The following is a 20,956-nucleotide window of genomic DNA, read 5'->3' on the forward strand; positions in this document are numbered from 1 at the left end:
GCACTTGGAAAAACACACACTGAGTCCAAGAAAAATGAGGTATAGAGTTAACCCCAAGAGTAGATAAATCTTTGCTCCCTACAAGCATTTTAAGGCAAATTCTTGTTGCTGTTGTAAAAATCCATGGGTGGATATGGTGGATATTTCGGAGCCCGTTGCTCCCGTGCAAAAAGAGGCGACATCCAGCCCGCACTTACACAGATCGACGCGGCTGCGGCCTTTCCATTCACCACTTTGAGAAATGCATTAAAAACAGAAAAAGAACGGAATTAAGTAAGGACAAATAACCCATATTTTCGCAGTTGTAAACATTCTTGTGTATCATTATCGCATTTCGTCGCGACGGAGTGCGGTCGCGCGTTTGTTTTCTTTAGTCGCAGCCTGTCTCCCAGTGAAAGCAAATTCCTCTACATCCCTTTTTACGGCCACGTCAGGCTGGCTGCATTAACCTCCCTGACTGGAGATGATAAATAAATAGAGTTTCAGAGCCAAAACTTTAGTCCGCTGCCGAAAGAACCGCACTTCTCTGATTGCTTCCATAGTTCTGCAGCTTACGAAAGGTGAAGCCGCCCGCTGTCAAACCACAGCTGCTGTCACTGAAGGCCACACGTAGGTGAGCTATATAAACGCTTGCATTTTTTACTTACTGGTATTTTATATTAATTTTGTTCTGATCTATGCCGACTCGAAAAAGGTACATACATACAGTGCATTTTTTTCCACATAACCTTTACATTGCAGGTTCATAAGTTCATTCGAGCCAATGTTACTGCCACTAGGGGGAGCTCTGAGCGCTGAGTGAAGCGGTGACGGTAAAGCAAGATGTCTGCCTTCAGTCGGACCACGTTGGGAATATAGCAGGTTGGTGTGGATGATAAATAAATTTATAAATAAAATCTACACAATGATATGCAGAAAAAACTGAGAAATACAAAATAATACGATCTTCTGCACACAATAATAACAACTGTTGCAAACTTAAGAGCAGATGTAAAATAACCTTACTAACTGACTGCAGTGTTATATATTCCACACACTTTCTAGCCAGATTGTTGTCTTCTTAAACTAAAGCTTCTATAAAAACCGTAATACATTAATCACAACCACCACCACCACGAGTACAACAACAACAACAACAACAGTTCACTAGGTTTTAATACCTCTTTGGTCCGTAGGCAAGGCAGGTGAAAGGTCATTCCCGTGGGTCAAACATGTTTTTCTCATCATTGAGCAAATCAGTTCTAAGTATGACATCAGCAACAGTTTATTTGCCTATAATTTTTTAATTTGTGTTAACAAAGTTTAGCTTACACATTATACCTTCAGGCGAACCCCTTCACCCTTAATGGTTTTAAGGTGGAACCATGTAAAAAGCAAGATAGTGTGAAGCTGGATTTGTGCTTAGCTGCGCCAAACCCTGGCGTCACTGAATACTCCTTCTCCTTCAAGCCTGTTAATTAATGTGAGTCGCCTGGGCACCAGTTGATACCTACTGGAGTTGCACTGGATTTTATCACTGGAGAGCACTGGGAACGCCAAGATGCATTTTTGTTTCATCACAATATTATATACACTAGTTGCAATACCCTTAAATGTCTCTGACTTACTAAAAGTAAATATAGTATGACTGGATTAATGACTAGACACAATTTCTGCTGTTTACAGTCAAATAGTAAAATAAACTTGTCATTTAGACCAAAATATATATTGCACTTATACATTATATCAATAAACATAGGCCCAAGAAGAAAATCTTAATGTAATCAACATTTTGACTGCGTATATTTGATTTTATTCCTTCTATAAACAAAACGCATGCAAATAAACATATGATTACATATCTAAGCTTTTTTTTGTCATCGTCCAGTCATAAAAAAGAACTGAAAAATAAATAAATTTCTGACTTTAATGCTTAAAACCTTCCAGATTCCTCAGGTCCAGGTGATTAATTTTGTTTGGAGACAATTTTCAGCAGCTTAGCGGAAAAGGACAGTGTTCGCAGCACTGGGTCTGAGAAAGTGAGCCGGCCTTCAGTGTTATTCCGTGTCATTGTGGATTTTGACGGGGGGGATCCTTCTAGACTGTGTGCAGATTCTTGGATTGGACTGCTGGCTGCAGACCAATCGACTACAAAGAAAACATTGGAATGGCAGGAAAGCCTTCTTCTGTTTTTTTTTTTGTTAAAGAAAATTATATGGTTTACAGATTTCATGATAATTACAAAACAAGTAAGGCTTCACCAATCCCTAGCCGTGCGTCTAAACGCAAAGGCACAGTAAAACATAATAATATGGACTGTGCTATATTTAGATGGCTTGGTTTTCTATTTATGATCTTACGGTCCAAGAATAATAGGGGATCCTTCAAAGAATCATGAAAACTTGAATATAGTTAATCCAGTAAACAATGAGGCACAACTTTATTATAAAACAAATGCAGTTTTTACAATGGTTTAGAAAAGAATTATAATAATCATTTTTGTACAAATGGTGCAACATTAAACCTTAACCGCTATTTTTAAGTTACCATGATTAGAATTAGATGAAATTTATTGGTCCTAGACAGAAATTTTTGAAGAAAAAAAACAACAACAGGGTTCCATCAGCTACCCTGCTTGGACCCCTAATAATAATAATAATAATAATAATAATAATAATAATAATAATAATAATAATAATAATAATAATAATAATAATAATAATAATAGGGGTGGCATGGTGGTGCAGTGGTTAGCACTGTTTCCTCACACCTCTGTGACCCAGGTTCGAGTCTCCGCCTGGGTCACATGTGTGCGGAGTTTGCATGTTCTCCCCATGTCGTCGTGGGGTTTCCTCCGGGTACTCCGGTTTCCCCCCACAGTCCAAAAACATGCTGAGGCTAATTGGACTTGCTAAATTGCCTGTAGGTGTGCATGTGTGAGTGGATGGTGTGTGAGTATACCCTGTGATGGGCTGGCCCCCCATCCTGGGTTGTTCCCTGCCTCATGCCCATTGCTTCCAGGATAGGCTCCGGACCCCCGCGACCCAGTAGGATAAGCGGTTTATAAAATGGATGGATAATAATAATAATAATAACAGCCACCCCCAGCAAAAGCAGTTAGATTTGTTTTTTGTTTTTAATTGTGAAACTTTTAAAATTTCTACTCATTCAGCGACAATAGACCAGTGGTGAGGTGAAGGTTGTCCCACAACCACAGTCCCAACCCCCAATCTGTCCCATAAATAAGCATTTAGATTTTTTTTAGGGCTGCGCCAGTTGTCAGTGCTGTACTTGCTATGCTACATTGTGTTGTTGCCATTTGCCTGAATCTAAACATTCTGATATAAAAGCAAAATGCTAAAATTTTGACTTGGGAATAGCAGCTTATGTCCACTCCGGTGCTGCTTTCATGCAACATTTGAAATTGTTGGTTCTGAACTGCCCCCTTGTGGACAATAAATTGCACGGTGTTAGAAAAAGCCCACTGGTCCGTAGTAACTTAAATCAATAGATTTAAAAAGTTATGACGCGTTTTAAATGAAGTATTAATAAACATTGAGTAACAATATGTGGTTTAAATACATTCAGTAAAAATGTTCACAGCTAACATATAGTGAACCATGAGGCGACTGTCAACAGAGGCCAAATGGTAAGTGACGGATCTGCAAACGCTTCGGTCACAAAAAAACGCGAAATTATTTAACGTGTAAGGAGTACAGTCTGAAAGCCATGACAGCGTATTCAAAACGTGGAGAATGTGCATCAGCGAAAAGGTTCTGTGCCAGCGATCGAAGCTCACTGACCGAGACACAAAGCACGACAGTTGCTAAACACCACAAAAATCCAGCCTCGTCTATTAGCACCGATCAGAACTTGCACCCCTTTGACCCAGTTTGTTCACCCTGAGACTCTCTAAACTAATTCTAGGGCTGCTGTTGAGAATTTGCATCCAAGACCAGTACACAGTGATGCATAACCTGGTGGAACGAGTAAAAAACCAGAATCCCAGAGCATTGGAATTAAGTATATATGGTCTAGTTGAGTGACCTTTCAACCTTTTTGTCTACATCTGGATGGTTTGATGTTTAGAGAAATCTGAAGAATACCTTCAAACCACAATGTGGAGGCTCTGTAATGGTATGGAGAGCCTTCTCGAGGGATTCATTAGGTCTGACGATGGTTCTGCATAGTGGTATAATGGCCAAGGACTACGAGGCCGCCTTACAGGACCAGGTGCACCCGATTGTACAAACACTCATGATGGGTCTGTATTCATGGATGACCCCCCCCCCCCCCCATATACACTGCTAAACAGATTCAAGGCTGGTTTCATGGACACCAAGATGAAGTCAAATGCCTTTCATGACCTCACCAATCACCAGATCTAAACATCAGTGAAACTTTATGGGAAGTTCTGGAACACAGATTGCAAAAAGACATGCCTACCTCCTCCATCACACAAAGAACCGGAGGCATTTCTTCTTAAGAATTGGTCCACTATTCCACTACACACTGACACATCATTTCAAGATGGACTGAAGCTGATCTGAAGATAAATGGTGGTTCTACTCCTCATTAGGCCCAAGTTGATTAATGTATTTTTGGGTTTTTGTACCTACTGAACGCTGGTTCACTTATGCAGCTAAATTTATTACTGATTTATACCAGGGGAGACACAGAAGAAACTATATAGACAGAGAAGCCAGAAAGCCGCATTATAACTGCTTCTTGACATTCAGTTTGCAACCGATGTCAGACCTTAACACTGGTGATGAGTTCCCTGAGAGCAGGACACTGAGAGTGACATCCTCCTGGTGAGTAATAGCTTCAGTGAAGTGCGGGGGGAGAAAAGGCCGGACGGACACCTCCACATGGAAGGTTGTTAGTCAGTGGAGAGTCTGCCTGACAAGGGATGTCCTCTAAGGCAGGACCACGCAGCTGTCAGGGAGAGCTCCTTTAACAAGCTGTAAGCAAATTATAAAAGCCAGAGTTTATTTGTAGTTGCATCTAAAGGTCTTTCATAGGCAAAACCAAAGCAAATTCATTTATAGGCTATCCTAGGCAATATCTGCTGCCCCGAACCCTCCCGAATCGGCCGGCGAATTTTACAGCCAGCACCTTTCCCCCAGATTGTTACCGTCGGCACCCAGTGCACTGATTAGTGGATTATTTGATCATTTTTAATTCTGTTGTTTTTCTTTCAGCTCCAAAAACGTCTTCAAACAGCTCGCTTGAGGGGGCCTCCTATGTCAACATAGGGACCTCGGAGCAAAACCAAGCAACTATCAGACACACATTATAAACTGTACTGGTTTCGAGGAGAGTTTAGGGTAGGGGCATCGATTACGAAACAAAACCTTAACTGAGGGTGTTTGGATGTAACAAAAAAAGTTAAATTATGTTGGTAATTAAATGCGCGCACTTACGTCTTTTCTGTTGTGCATTTCCATACTGTCTCCATCGGGGCCACGGCAAAGTCTGACCCGGAAAGACTTCTCCGGCATCAGGAGGGACAAACTGTAGGGCCTGAAGGGGGCCCTAGAGAGTCACCAAAAGTCTCCCAGAAACTCGTGCAGGAACAATTTGTTCGGATTCAGCTCTTCCACATGTGCTGGCTGCGGAGAGGGGCCCGCATGTATCGCATGACACGGACAGTTCTCCTGCGCATCAAAGAATCCCCGCCATTTCCTTGTCACAGTAATACGAGAGTCTTGTTATTGCTTGTGGGATTATGGAAGCAAAAACCTCAGAATGTAGCATAAGGAAAACAGAGATGATTTAACATGGAAACTGTCTTTTTCGTTTGTAACTCAATCTGAAGGCTATGTGAGAATTGAACTTTGGACACGGGCCTGGATTTTACTGATATCCATACCGTTCCTTCGAGCGTAGCAGAACCGCAGACCATACTTCTGTGGGCCCTTCACACATCTGAAACAGAGCAAGCACTGTCGAAAAACAACAGAAACATCCAGACGATTGTAACGCTTTAGTAATTTACACACACGCCTACAAAACATGTGCACCAGTGCTCAGACTCACACACACGCCTACAAAACATGTGCACCAGTGCTCAGACTCACACACACGCCTACAAAACATGTGCACCAGTGCTCAGACTCACACACACGCCTACAAAACATGTGCACCAGTGCTCAGACTCACACACACGCTTACAAAGCATGTGCACCAGTGCTCAGACTCACACACACGCCTACAAAACATGTGCACCAGTGCTCAGACTCACACACACGCCTACAAAACATGTGCACCAGTGCTCAGACTCACACACACGCCTACAAAACATGTGCACCAGTGCTCAGACTCACACACACGCTTACAAAGCATGTGCACCAGTACTCAGACTCACACACACACCTACAAAACGTGCACCAGTGCTCAGACTCACACACACGCCTACAAAACATGTGCACCAGTACTCAGACTCACAGGCATGCCTACAAAACATGTGCACCAGTGCTCAGACTCACACAAATGCCTTCAAAACATGTGCACCAGTACTCAGACTCACACAAATGCCTTCAAAACGTGCACCAGTGCTCAGACTCACACAAATGCCTTCAAAACATGTGCCCCAGTGCTCAGACTCACTCATTTCGATATATAAAACCAGGCATTCCAGACATACTCATTCATAAACCACTAGAAAAATGATGGGAGTGGCCTCAACTGTTAATTTTTAACAAATGGGTTTTATTAAATAAAAAAGAAATGACTCGAGATACCACAGCACAGCAATGGTTCATGAAATACAGCAATTTGGTTCAATGACCGATTTTGATATTCAACATGACCTGCATAAGGTCATCCTCACAGAAAACGACCTTGGTGCTTGATGTAATGCACAACCCACACATACTTCACAACATACTGTAATCAAGGTCTGCCTTGTGTTTTCTGTGACCAATCAGGCCCAATCAATCTGCGGCGGGCCGGACGTGTGCGAGTAATCGGTCACAGCGTATCCAGTGTTGCGATTGTTCTGTTTGCGCAAACCGCACTGGTTTTGCACTTAACCCTGTAATATATGCAAAAACAAATCCTCTGGATAATACTCCCCACCTCTGCCCGTTACCATTCTGGCAACTCCAATAAACTCACAGCCATGTAAGAAAGGGTGGGTCGCTGGGGGGGGGAGAGGAATAATAAATGCATTATGACATGAGCCAGCCGCGTGTCACAATGGCTGTCTGGGCTTCTCCAGGATTGACAGTCAGGATATTAAAAACAGCACTCGATTTAACAGGCCCAGGGCACGGGGTTGAGGTTCTGTAATGCGAGAAGCGCCCAAAAGCTTAAAAACAAAACGAATGCAATATGAAGGGGTATGAACAGTTTGCATGGTTTGCTTTATTATCTGTATTTTGGATACAGTCAGGAAAAAGACAAAAATAATGAGATTTGAATGAAGGTTTACAAATACAGAAATAAATGAATAAAAATGAATACAAGAATGTAATTGATTAATCTATCTAATCTATTAATATAATTATGGACTATCGATTAATCTTAAATCTCTTTTTATGTCATCTCTTTATACATGTTTTATATACAACATAGATGAACATTTTATTTTTATGTCATGCAGATATTTGAAAATAAGTTTAACGTGCTTAATGCATCTTTTTTAAAACTGAAGGAATTTAACTTTTGTAAAGGTTGTAAAATACTGTGAGACGATGTATTATGACACCGGATTTTGTGCATGGGTTTCATAATTGAGTAGCCTGACTCCATGCTGTCATGCAAATGACAGCGTTGTGGGAAAAACGTGTCACACATGCGAGCCCACAGTCTGCTTTCATTAAGGAAAAATCCACTCACATCCTGCACCATATTGCTCAAATCTGCTGGGCTATTACGTTAGCATTAGCATGATTTACTATTGAAATATGTAAAGCCACACCTCACTGAATACAATTTGTCGATCAAATTTGTGTTTAAAGCAGGAAACTGTGTGACTTTACAGCACTATTATGTCAAAACGGACATTAACAACATCAAAATTTGATTATTAGTCAATGGCTTTAAGCTAAGTGGAAAAGTAATTAAATGTGTGCATTGATTTTGTCATGCGGTCAACACAAGATTAATATAAAACACAAGATAAACACAATCGGATATTATTATGAATAAATGGAGTATAATCGCGTTAGACGTTTCCCACTGCCGCTGTTATCATATTCAGTGGACGTGAAATCCACATGTGTGAATTGACTATGTCCACCTAACATATGGCACTGACATTCTGAGGGCAACTTTTATTTTGTCTTATTAGAAAACCAAACCTGGCTTCCGAGAACAAACAAAAGCCTCCTCTGTTCCTTTCCTGTCCACTGAGGCCCCAGATGGCCTTGGGAGTCTCTGGGTCCATCGCCGAGTGGTTTGAAGCCTGATGGCTCGACGCTCAAATGCTCATTCTGGAAGACCTCTTGCGAACCTCTGTGCAGGGTCACTCTGTCCCCAGAAGATGAGAGGCTCTATCCCTCCTAGCAACCTGGGTTTGCCGATACAGAGACACATTGCCCACAACATCAGAGCATCTCGCCCTCTTCCGATCACTTTGCCGTTTTCTAATTTCCTCAAAGCACAAGTCGCGATACACATAATCATCTCGTTAGGCGATGTTCTGTTTATTTTTTTTTTTGATAATTGCATGTGCACAGCCGCATGATATTTGCATGCATTTCAATTAAATATCAGGCCTAACTTTAATATGATGGCCTGTGTATGACATTACGTTAATTAAATGGAACCGGTGACGAGTGATTATTCAAAACACATTCAAACAATCATGTAGTGCTTCTTCAGTTGGCTAAATGCTCATTTCATTTTAACATATCTTCAATTGTAAGATATTTTTGACAACCTACTGAAAGATGGGATATATTAGGTTGTATGAGTCTGTATTATCATGGGGGGTGGAGGGGGGGGGATGCTATTCTGTGATCATTACGATTGAGAGAGAGAATGCTTTGGGCACTGAGGTGGTGTGATGGAAAATTACATTTATAAAGCTGTCTGTCAGATTTCTAAAAATACCCTAAAGGTAAGCTGGCTCAACCCAGTCTGTGTAAATCACATTCAGCAGACTAATCAAGAAGTAGCTTCCTCCTCCTCTTCCTTCTCCTGCTCTTCCTCCCTCAAATCTCATGTCTTGAATGTTTTTCTGTATTTCTCCTCTTGATCAGTGTGACGGTTTACTTTGAAGTAGACGCAAAGACTTTCTGTCTGCTTCATTTTAAAACTGCATGAGACCCAAGAGGAGAATGATAGCTGGCCAATGAATATATATTTTTTTCAAGATCTTTGCTATTTGTTTGAGGCCAGATTACAAGGAAAGCTCATCAAACATGTGCTGAATTAATATGGTTTCCATTTTTCAACAGACAAATTGCCAACCTCAAGCAAACTAAATTTGGGCTTCAAAAATATGCTGTATACATTTCATGATTGGATTCTGGGAATTTGGTAAACTTGATTTATTGCTCTCAGGTTTGACAGGACACCAGACTGGACCGTCCCACAGACAGTGGCAGATTTTCTGCCCGGTAGTCCTGCAGTCCACTGGGCAGAGCGCAGGAGGAAGCAGGTAACATGGGGGAACTTGGGAGCCAGGAGAATTGGACAGGAAGACAAAACCAGAACCAATATTCCCCGCTTAGTTTATGTATCAAGCAGTTCTACTTTCCTAGCAATGTACTCACTGAGCAGCTAATTATATCACACCATTATATGTTTAACTATACTGTAGATTTCGTTTCAGCCCTGGAAAGGACCAAATCAGCATCGAACCCCCCACTCCTATGAACACACGCGGTACCCCCACAGTATTGGTTGGGACATGTCCCTACTATCCATACCAAAATCTGTGCAGCATCTTCGAACACTTGTCACTGGGTAACTAGTTAATAAATGGTTTTTAAGACCTTCAACAGATAACCTCATTATCAGCACTGGGATGTAACACCATAAGTGCACCACTGGATGGCAGCAGTACATTTCTACTAGCAGTACTTGAATGAGAGCTAAGTGAAGGAGCCCAGCAGGATGAGGAACTACGGGGAAGAATGGTAGAAACGTGGCAGGTGTAAAGGGAGTCAGATGACATAGACATTTAGAAATGATGCATTGGGCGTGAAAAAGGTCCAGTTTCATTTGAGTGTGTGTTTGTAAAAGAATGTCTGTGGAGGGTTTTTATGTTTATTGGGTTTCGTTTGCCACTGGATGAATGTATGTTTGGACATAGGGTTTGTTTGAGGGCAGCTCAAAGGGCAGCGCTCTCCCCTCACACTTTGTTCACTGGGGATCGGCATGTATTCCCCGTTGTACATGGGATCCCACCGGCATCGCAGAGAAATTCAGTCAGCTGGTGTCTCAAATCGCCTGCAGCGTGTTTGTTGTATGCATATATGTGACACACTGATATCCCATCTGGGGTGCACCTGTGCCTGCTGCCCTATCTTTTGTGGGATGGGCTCCAGGTCCCCCCCCCCCCCCCCCCCCACAATCTTTTCTGGCATAGGTGATTGAAGTATGGATATTATGTTACCTCGACAACCCAAATGCATGTCTTTTTAATCATATCACAACAATATTTTACGCAGGGTTGCCAGCTCTCACACATGCAGCGTGACATTGACGCTTTCAGACTCACGCTTACAACAAAGAAATCTTACAACAATCTACATTATTCCATTATAAACCTAAAATTTGCTACATCAAGTGTTAGTGTGAAAACCCTACAGAGAGAAAGGTTATAAAATATATAAATGCACTTGCAGACTTGAAAATATCGCACCAGCTAGCTGACCAAAGCTGGCAACCTTGATTTAGAGGTACATGACATCATTAGCTTATGATACTAAGCACTTATGTTTAGCCTGCTGTTGTTGTTTTTTAGAGCTGATAAGCTATGAATTAAGAAGCAATTTTGTTTTCATCTTTCCACCTTCTTTTTCTTTTTTTCTCATTGCAAAATGTGGAATGAATGGATAAATGCAGGGACACTGGTAAGAAAATGCAGCTGAAGTTTCTCATTTGGATTATTCCTCATTGTGAAGGCAACGCGTAGCTATAGCAGCCAGACAGTCAGAGGCTGCCGAGACTGAATGCCAGCTTGATGTGCACGAGCACTCTCACCTGCTCTATCCTGGGGAACACCGATTGGGGTATCCTCTCACCTGCTCTATCCTGGGGAACACCGATTGGGGAATCCTCTCACCTGCTCTATGCTGGGGAACACCGATTGGGGTATCCTCTCACCTGCTCTATGCTGGGGAACACCGATTGGGGTATCCTCTCACCTGCTCTATCCTGGGGAGCACCGATTGGGGTATCCTCTCACCTGCTCTATGCTGGGGAACACCGATTGGGGTATCCTCTCACCTGCTCTATCCTGGGGAACACCAATTGGGGTATCCTCTCACCTGCTCTATCCTGGGGAACACCGATTGGGGTATCCTCTCACCTGCTCTATGCTGGAGAACACCGATTGGGGTATCCTCTCACCTGCTCTATGCTGGGGAACACCGATTGGGGTATCCTCTCACCTGCTCTATCCTGGGGAGCACCGATTGGGGTATCCTCTCACCTGCTCTATGCTGGGGAACACCGATTGGGGTATCCTCTCACCTGCTCTATCCTGGGGAACACCAATTGGGGTATCCTCTCACCTGCTCTATCCTGGGGAACACCGATTGGGGTATCCTCTCACCTGCTCTATGCTGGAGAACACCGATTGGGGTATCCTCTCACCTGCTCTATCCTGGAGAACACCGATTGGGGTATCCTCTCACCTGCTCTATGCTGGGGAACACCGATTGGGGTATCCTCTCACCTGCTCTATCCTGGGGAACACCGATTGGGGTATCCTCTCACCTGCTCTATGCTGGGGAACACCGATTGGGGAATCCTCTCACCTGCTCTATGCTGGGGAACACCGATTGGGGTATCCTCTCACCTGCTCTATGCTGGGGAACACCGATTGGGGTATCCTCTCACCTGCTCTATGCTGGGGAACACCGATTGGGGTATCCTCTCACCTGCTCTATCCTGGGGAACACCGATTGGGGTATCCTCTCACCTGCTCTATGCTGGGGAACACCGATTGGGGTATCCTCTCACCTGCTCTATGCTGGGGAACACCGATTGGGGTATCCTCTCACCTGCTCTATGCTGGGGAACACCGATTGGGGTATCCTCTCACCTGCTCTATCCTGGGGAACACCAATTGGGGTATCCTCTCACCTGCTCTATCCTGGGGAACACCGATTGGGGTATCCTCTCACCTGCTCTATGCTGGGGAACACCGATTGGGGTATCCTCTCACCTGCTCTATCCTGGGGAACACCGAATGGGGAATCCTCTCACCTGCTCTATCCTGGGGAACACTGATTGGGGAATCCTCTCACCTGCTCTATCCTGGGGAACACTGATTGGGGAATCCTCTCACCTGCTCTATCCTGGGGAACACCGAATGGGGAATCCTCTCACCTGCTCTATCCTGGGGAACACTGATTGGGGTATCCTCTCACATGCTCTATACTGGGGAACACCGATTGGGGAATCCTCTCACCTGCTCTATCCTGGGGAACACCGATTGGGGTATCCTCTCACCTGCTCTATCCTGGGGAACACCAATTGGGGTATCCTCTCACCTGCTCTATCCTGGGGAACACCGATTGGGGTATCCTCTCACCTGCTCTATGCTGGGGAACACCGATTGGGGTATCCTCTCACCTGCTCTATCCTGGGGAACACCGAATGGGGAATCCTCTCACCTGCTCTATCCTGGGGAACACTGATTGGGGAATCCTCTCACCTGCTCTATCCTGGGGAACACTGATTGGGGAATCCTCTCACCTGCTCTATCCTGGGGAACACCGAATGGGGAATCCTCTCACCTGCTCTATCCTGGGGAACACTGATTGGGGTATCCTCTCACATGCTCTATACTGGGGAACATCGATCAGGGTATCCCCCCCTCCCCCCCAACCAGAGCTAGCTTGTATCTGTTTCACAAGCAATGAGGTGAAATATTAAATCTAGTGTAAATAAGTGTAATGTAAATAAGCATAAGGTCTATGTCGCCTATAGGGTGTGCCGGCCATGCCTGGCCTGTCCTCTCATCTAACCCCAGGCAAATTGATCAGTACTGATCTCTGCAGCTTTCTGCTGCCTCCTGCTATTCCAGGTTTACCAAGTGATGGGCTAAGCTAACTGAACAAATGCTGTTTTTAAGCTGCTTGAATATATGCGCACAAATGCACAAGTATTTATTTGTGCAGCCATTACTTTCATTCGATTAAATGAAACACTACAAATTTCTGGGCTTTTGTTCAACAAAAACTGTTTGTTCAACTGCAGGAAGAAATGCATTGAATTATGCATTTTCTCTCTCTAAGTGAGGGTTCTCCGGCTGTCATTAAACTAGCGACCCCCAAACTACATCAGACCAGGGCCGGGGGCCTTCTGTCTCTAATTCATGAGCCCGGAAATAACTTAGAAGGAGTTTTTCAACCCTTGTGTAAACCAGACAATAATACTGACATTTTGTCAATTCACAAGACATTTCTATGGACCCCAGACACGCCTCTCCAGTCACTGTTTCAGTACTTATCACCGGAAGCCCTAAAAATTACTTGTAACTAAAACAATCCATGTTAAATACATTCTGCATAGTTGTTGCCCTCCGATGTTTGATCCTGGCTGATATTAACTTTGCTTACTGCGTGGGTGTATCTGTTGCTCTCGTTTCGCTCCGTTCTGTTGCCTTTCTGGAGAGCAAAGCAATTCTGTTTTCACAGAACCACAAAAAAAAAACCAAAAGAATACAAAAAAGTATTGATCACAGAGTTTCACAGTATACATTATCCTGCTGCTTGAAAATGCATTGTAATGTAATGCAGAATATAGATATCTCTTCCTCAGTGCATTCAAATATTTATATGTACTGTGCCAGAGTAAATTTGACTGAACTATGTAAACCGTGGAGGAAGACTTTGAGGCTCCATTTGGTCTTTCTCTCTATGAAGCTATTTTCTGCTTGGCTTGCTATGGTCCACAGAAGTCCACAGAGCATACATCAGCCTCAAAGTGATCTTTCGAGCGAACTTCTCGGAGAGATTTAAGTTCTATTTCAACAAGCAGGGTACTTGTTGGTCAGACCGGAATTCTCTCTCTGGACTCTGAGTGCAACGGCTGGCAGAGCCTGATGCAATTCCTTTGCATGCTCTAAACACCAGGGGTCTCTTGAAGACAAGCACAGGGGCCACACGAGTGTCTGAAAGGGGGCATGAGGATGTTTATATAAGGTCTGCTCTCCTCAGCAAAGTCATCGCACAGGCCTGACATGAAGTCTCCCTGGAACACTTAAACAATGCCTGTCAGGCAGTCTACCAATTCCTCCAGCTGCATGTAAGGATTGTCCCAGCATAAGGCCCACGAACAACATATTATTAAGCAGACGTATTGTTCATTTATCGCTATCATTCTGCGGCCACAGAACAGGCCAAGCACGTGGGTCATGTGTCAGAGCAAACTCCACTCTCCACATATTTGGCACCGTCGATGTCAAAATGCATTGATTGCCCGTGTCCCTAGACGAGTGTCCAAACATCATACAGCACATTGACCCTGGGCGATTTCATAAGGTTGCTTCTTAGAATCCCGACGGACCGAAGGACATGTACATATTTGCCGTAATTTCATTATTAATCTTGAATTCTTGAGGCTGATACATCATGAACTTACATTTCTCATACAGTTTCTCAAGCACGCACTTTTCATGACTTAGAGTTGCATGCATTTTCCTTCAGCACAAGATTTGTAACATCAAGTAGTTAATGATTAACAGATTGCAAAAATAACAAAAGACCGGTTCAATTAATTTATAAATAACTTGCACTAAGTGAAGGCCCCGCCGCACTAATATCACTAAATTAGCAGTAAAATATGGCTAATTAGGTCACATTCTGCAAAAGTGCAAGGACATTTTTGCCAAGTTGTTAATGGACAGTAAAATGTAATACTTAGCGCTGCATGAAGATGGATGGCTATATAAAAGCACATACACTGTTCTACGATACATGATCTAAATTAATTATAACTGTATCTCTTTTCAGGAGCAAACTAAAGTAATTATATAAAATTACCCAATTAAAAAATGGGTCAGGACTTGCCGTAATGGTTTACATGGCAACAAAAGCTTTTTTTTTTGTCAGTACAAAGCAAATTATGTTTTAATGAAATGGCTCTAAAGGTCAAGTGAGTTTCCATACAGTTATGCACTTAAATGTCATTCCTTGTTAGCGATTTTTCTGATTATTGACAATATTCTCATGTTTTCTGGCAGGGTATTTTGATAATTATTTTAGGCATTGACCATATTGCACTGCATGTATGAATGTCTCATGCAATTTAATACATTGTTGTAGCTGATTTTCTTCTTATATTTAACAAACTGCTTCAAAACATTCAAGTATTCCAAAACAAAATTAAATCACTGCATTTTAGCAGAATAGAAGGTGGAGATTTATATTCAAGTCCCAAATGAAGCATTTTCTACATCTGAAACACATTTCCACCCATTCATCTTCCCACCACTTACCTTGGACATAGTTTCAGGAAAAGCTGGACTCAATCCCAGCTGGCATCGTGCACAAGGCAGGGTACACCCTAGATGGGATGCCAGTCCATCACAGGGCACATGCATGCACACACCCATACAAACAACTAAAACACACCGAATAACCTAACTGCATGTCTTTTGACTGCAGGAAGAACAGGGCGACATGGAGAGAACATGCAACCTGTACACGTGTGGTATGGAGGCTGAATTCATATTTCAGTGCTGGAAGTGTGCAGTGACAGCTAGCCACTGAGTCCCTGGACTGGCAGTGAACCGTACTCAGATACTGTGTGAGTTACTGTTATCAAAATACAGAGGGCAAGAGCTAAATGAATGTGTTTTTAAATGTCATGTCACTTTCATCTATATTTTCTTGTAAATAGCAATGATTTAAATGCTTGATATGAATTCAATATAAATGGTCTTGAAAAATTATTTTCTCATTTTCAGTTTATTACCAATAAATGCAATTAAACTGGCTGAAGACTGAAAAGTCCACTGTGTATATTTGCTAACAAACTAAAAAAATACTTATGAAATATTATCATATTCAGTGAAGAATGACAAACACAAATGGCTTTGTAACTCCGTTTTGATTATTTCGGTTAGTCTAAGGTTTCTGAATGCATACGAATTGGCTAAAAGCAAAGCAGAATTTATTGCCACATTTATTAATAAATTAAAAAACCATCCATTTTGTATGTTTCCTTGGAAAGATTCACATTCTCATTTGAACAAGGTCATATGGACGCTCGCCCTAATTTGACTGGATTATCTAAATTGCCAATTTACTGGGGCATTTAATCAAATTTGTTTTTAAGGTAAAATCAGGAAACTTGGAAGATGGACTTCACCACCAGGTCTGATGTGCACTGTTATAACTCGCAGTGACAAGACAGCGAGTTGAGAGGGTGGTAACCTGGTTAATGTTTACTGAGGTTATGCTATGGTGGGGAGTATGTGGACTGGGGGTGTCAGCATTTGGGAGAGTACAAAAGGGCAGCCTTTCTTTCAGCAGGTCCTCCATCTGGAAGATCTCCTACATGGTAAGTAGAATATCTGTCATATCTCAGGGTCATTCAGGACAATATGAAGTGAAATGATTACATGTAATGCTGCCAAGCGTTATTAATGTTACATTTTATTGCTTTCAATTCCTTTTAGATGCAATGCTTCTTTGGCTTGAATATTCTTTTAGAAATCAGATCCAACTGCATTAACCTGGTCATGACTGTGTCAGGGAGGTGGGCTTCCTGGAGCCTGTCCCAGGTAGCCTCGGGAACAAACCAGGGCTACGCTTTTGATAAGATGCCAGTCCACCACAGCAGAGGCGTGATTTGAACCCACCACACTGTGGAAGTACAAGTCACCACGCCACCCAGAAAGTTGTGATGTTTAAGTTATTTATTTACTGACTTCTGCAGTTGGAATTCTGAAATTCTTCACCACACATTACTAAAAATGCGTTAGTTCCAAAATAAAAGCAGTCAATAAGCTGAAAACTAACAAATCAATCAAACACAAAAACGTTTGATGAGACGTGGTGGAGATTTTATAATTTCCTTGCATCCGCTTCGATTAACAGTTTAATTATGACTCTCTAATATGACTCTGTAACAGGATAAACAGAAGTATTTTTAATAAGGAAACTCCCAGTTCCCCCACAGTCTCATTTCAATAGCCAAGGCCGCCAATCTGTTCACTTCCACATTCAGTATAACACGCTCAAACTTCCGTGCATGGGATATGTGTCTGCCACCTGCATTGAAGCAGGTTTATTTTTTATTTTGTTATCTGATATTTTCTGTCATTATCACACAATTGTCAAAAATGCATCTGCATGCAATAAAAACATTATTAATAAACACACTATCCTCAACAAAAAAATGCAGTTACTTGAAAAACTTGAAAATGTGTTCATTGTGCTGTGCTTATTTAAGCAAGACAGTCCTTTGCTTTGAAGGGAGATGTCATACATCTCTAAAATGACAAATAATATTATTGAACAACTGACTGTTTATGGTTGGCGCACATGGATTTTGCAGTCGTCGGCCGGGACTGATTTATTGATTTTTCCTTTACAGATTGAAATGCAGGGCTACCTTTGCCTAATTGCCTCCCTCCTTCTCTCAGGGGTGTGTGCAACCCCTGTAAGCAAGGACGAACATTCTGCAGAACACCACGACCATCTCCACCACGACAAAGACCAGGCTCACATCCACAATGAGGCACATGAGGCCGCTGCACAGCTACTTTCCCCACACAATGCTGACTTTGCCTTTGCCCTCTACAGGCATCTAAGCACCCATAAAAATGATTCCAAGCCTGAAAATGTGTTCTTCTCCCCACTGGGTATCTCCAGTGCCCTGTCTATGTTGGCCGTAGGTGCCAAGGGCACCAGCCATGAGGAGCTGTTCCAGACCCTCGGTTATGGCGATCTCACCCAAGCCAAGGTGAACGACGCCTACGAGCACATGTTCCACTCACTAGGCCACAGCCAAGGGGAGCTGCAGCTGGATTTCGGAAATGCGGCCGTCGTGCAGGAGAACTTCAAGCCTCTAGCCAAGTTCTTGGAAGACCTCAAGCACTACTATCATTCTGAGGGCTTCACCGTCGACTTCACCAACTCAGAAGAGGCGGCCAAGGTGATTAACGATTTCATCGCTAAGAAGACCGAGAACAAGATCACTGATATGGTGAAGAGCTTGGATCAGGACACAGTTATGATGCTCATCAACTATATCTTCTTCCGAGGTATGTTTATTTGGTAATGTTTTACATTAACTGTACCTTCAAAATGCATTCATAGAACATTCGTAAGCTGCATGTAAGTATACCATAACATCCTAACATACCTTATCAGCTTTAATATACACTAAAAACAAACATTATACTATTATATGAATATTTTAATGTTTGTTATTATCACATAATGTTCATTCATGTATAATAAAGCTTTAAAGGTATTTTAGGATGTTAAGGCATACTTGCTCATGAATGTTCTATGAATGCATTACTACAGCATTATGAAGGGGCACTGAATGTTCTATGAATGCATTGTAAAAGGCATTATGAAGGTGCAATTAAGGTCAAGTGATACTCTAAAAATCGAAACCCTACTCTTCACCGATTGCTTTACATTAAACAATACTAAAGAAAAATGAAAGCAAAGTTTCAATCCTCTTAAACAGTTGTACCATTTCATTTTTCAGGAAAATGGGAAAAACCCTTTGACCCAGAACACACCAAAAAAGCGGACTTCCATGTAGATGAGAACACCACGGTTTCTGTTGACATGATGAAGAAATCGGGACGCTTTAGCTACTTTTACGACAATGACAACAAGACCGCAGTGGTGCTGCTTCCTTATCAAGGCAAAGCCTCCATGATGATCGTTCTACCCAACGAAGGCAAAATGAAGGAGCTGGAAGAAACCATCAGCAAAGAAGACGTTAGACGTTGGCACAACTCTTTGTTTAAGAAGTGAGGTCTCACTTATATTCATTATATATCCTGATACAATTGTACTTTTCTGGTAGTATGCAAAATCATATGTGCGGTGGACGCAGAGGTGTGTTTCACGCTGTTCTTCTACAAACTTCCAGCTCCTTGGACCTCTACCTGCCGAAGTTCTCTGCATCTGCGACTTACAGCTTGTCCAACATCTTTAAGGAGATGGGACTCCGCACCGTTTTCTCGCACTCTGCCGACCTTTCCGGGATCTCCGAGGAGGTCGGTCTGAAGGTGTCTGAGGTATGCTTGCTGCTTCCGTAAAATTACTGACGCTTGAACTGCCTCTCGTTTGGTAACTGTGTGGCTATAGCATTTCGGACATGAACAGGGTTGCCAGTTCTCATGCATCTGCCGTGACACTCACGCACTTTCTGAATGTCAGGCACCTGCCATAAATCTTACGGCAAATTTCTGCTATTCCATTATAAAGCTAAAATCAGCTGCATCAAACATTGGGGTAGTCTGCAAACCCTACAGACTATTTCAAAGTTAATAAAACTAATACATACATGTAAATGTGTGTGCAGACTTGCCTCCGAATGAAAATCTCACTCCAGTCAGCTGACGAAAGTTGGCTAGACTCGATATAATGCCAATTGTTGTGTCTGCCCTGTAGATTTCCCACAAAGCCATCCTCAGTGTGGATGAGAAAGGCACAGAGGCTGCTGCCGTCACCACCGTGGAGATCATGCCCATGTCTTTGCCTTGGCCCATGAAGGTCGACCGGCCTTTCCTGTTGCTCATCCTGGAAGAGTCTACTAAGAGCATTCTTTTCATGGGGAAGATCACAGACCCTACAGCCCAGTGATAGGTTGTACTTTATTTAATAGAGTTTCTACAGGATGCTTTCTTCGCATCGCATTAATGACCAAGAAGTTTTGCAGAAAAAAAAACTCTCATCCTCACAAAAACCTTCATCCTGGCCAAAATCTTCTTCGGAAACTCTATTTTGGAGCAATGACAACTGAATACAGAAATGTTTTATTATTTAGTTTGTTTCCATTCATACCTGATTAGGTTATCTTTTTTTCTTTTTTTTAAAAAAGTTTTCGTAAATTGTTAACCGTAAATGATGCCATATCATGCAATAAAACAAACTGCAAAATTAACTGGAGTCCGTTGTTTCATTCAAAAACCCAGAGGAAGTCCTGGTTGGTTGGCATACTTATCGGCATAAACAGAACCATTGTGAAGATTAAGGCCAATTATTTAATTAGCCCAAAATATATACGAATAAAACACTCATTTGGTTTATATTCCGCATTCAGTCCCGACATTGACAGTCGGCTGTTCTTCTTCTGTTGAAGGAATGCAGAACTTAAAAATTAGCCTTCAACACAATCATGAAGAAATGGGTAGGACTTAAATCTCAGTTAATAACTCTCTCGGAATTGCATATAAGGGACCTAATATCTTTAGAAAAGTTAAGATTTATAATAGAAGGTGAATTGGAACAATTTAAGACCTCTGGGAGCAGCACTGGAGGTTAGTCCTGCCTCTTAAACCCTTAAACATCTTCCAATCGTACTAAAAACTTCATTCCCTTTATGGTAAATTCTAATACAGCTGCTGATGGAGCCCCCACACACACACCCCTCCTTTGTCTGTCTGTATTATTATTGTCTTGTTTGATAAGCATTCTGTAATAATAAAGACAATGGTAAAAAAAAGCTTGCATATGCATTTGATAATTGTTACTGAGGTAATGAAGAGTGTGGCAGGGATCTCCCACCTGAAATTTCCTGCACACCACACTCTGTTATTCACCGTGCAATTGTTTTCACAAGCCTGTATCATTGATGAGGCGGAGTA

General features: G+C 42.3%; 1 protein-coding gene and 1 long non-coding RNA gene across 3 annotated transcripts; both read left to right on the plus strand.

The window, feature by feature from the left end:
* Positions 1-511: 511 nt before the first annotated feature.
* LOC125715158 (uncharacterized) lies at positions 512-5,377 on the plus strand. Its single transcript, XR_007383943.1, has 3 exons — positions 512-613; positions 742-861; positions 5,184-5,377. It is a non-coding gene; the product is annotated as an uncharacterized LOC125715158 (long non-coding RNA).
* Positions 5,378-16,521: 11,144 nt separating this feature from the next.
* LOC125715047 (alpha-1-antitrypsin homolog) lies at positions 16,522-20,253 on the plus strand. Of its 2 annotated transcripts, none has more exons than XM_048986258.1 (5): positions 16,522-16,677; positions 17,716-18,385; positions 18,844-19,114; positions 19,237-19,384; positions 19,761-20,253. In XM_048986258.1, the coding sequence occupies exons 1-5, from the start codon at positions 16,558-16,560 to the stop codon at positions 19,950-19,952; spliced, it is 1,401 nt and encodes a 466-aa protein (XP_048842215.1). In that variant the 5' UTR covers positions 16,522-16,557; the 3' UTR covers positions 19,953-20,253. The 2 variants fall into 2 exon arrangements, with proteins under 2 accessions (XP_048842215.1, XP_048842216.1); XM_048986259.1 differs by lacking the exon at positions 16,522-16,677 and adding an exon at positions 16,844-16,900.
* The last annotated feature ends 703 nt before the right edge of the window (positions 20,254-20,956 follow it).

This window comes from Brienomyrus brachyistius, chromosome 19 (assembly GCF_023856365.1).
Source record: "Brienomyrus brachyistius isolate T26 chromosome 19, BBRACH_0.4, whole genome shotgun sequence".
NCBI classification, from domain to species: Eukaryota; Metazoa; Chordata; class Actinopteri; order Osteoglossiformes; family Mormyridae; genus Brienomyrus; species Brienomyrus brachyistius.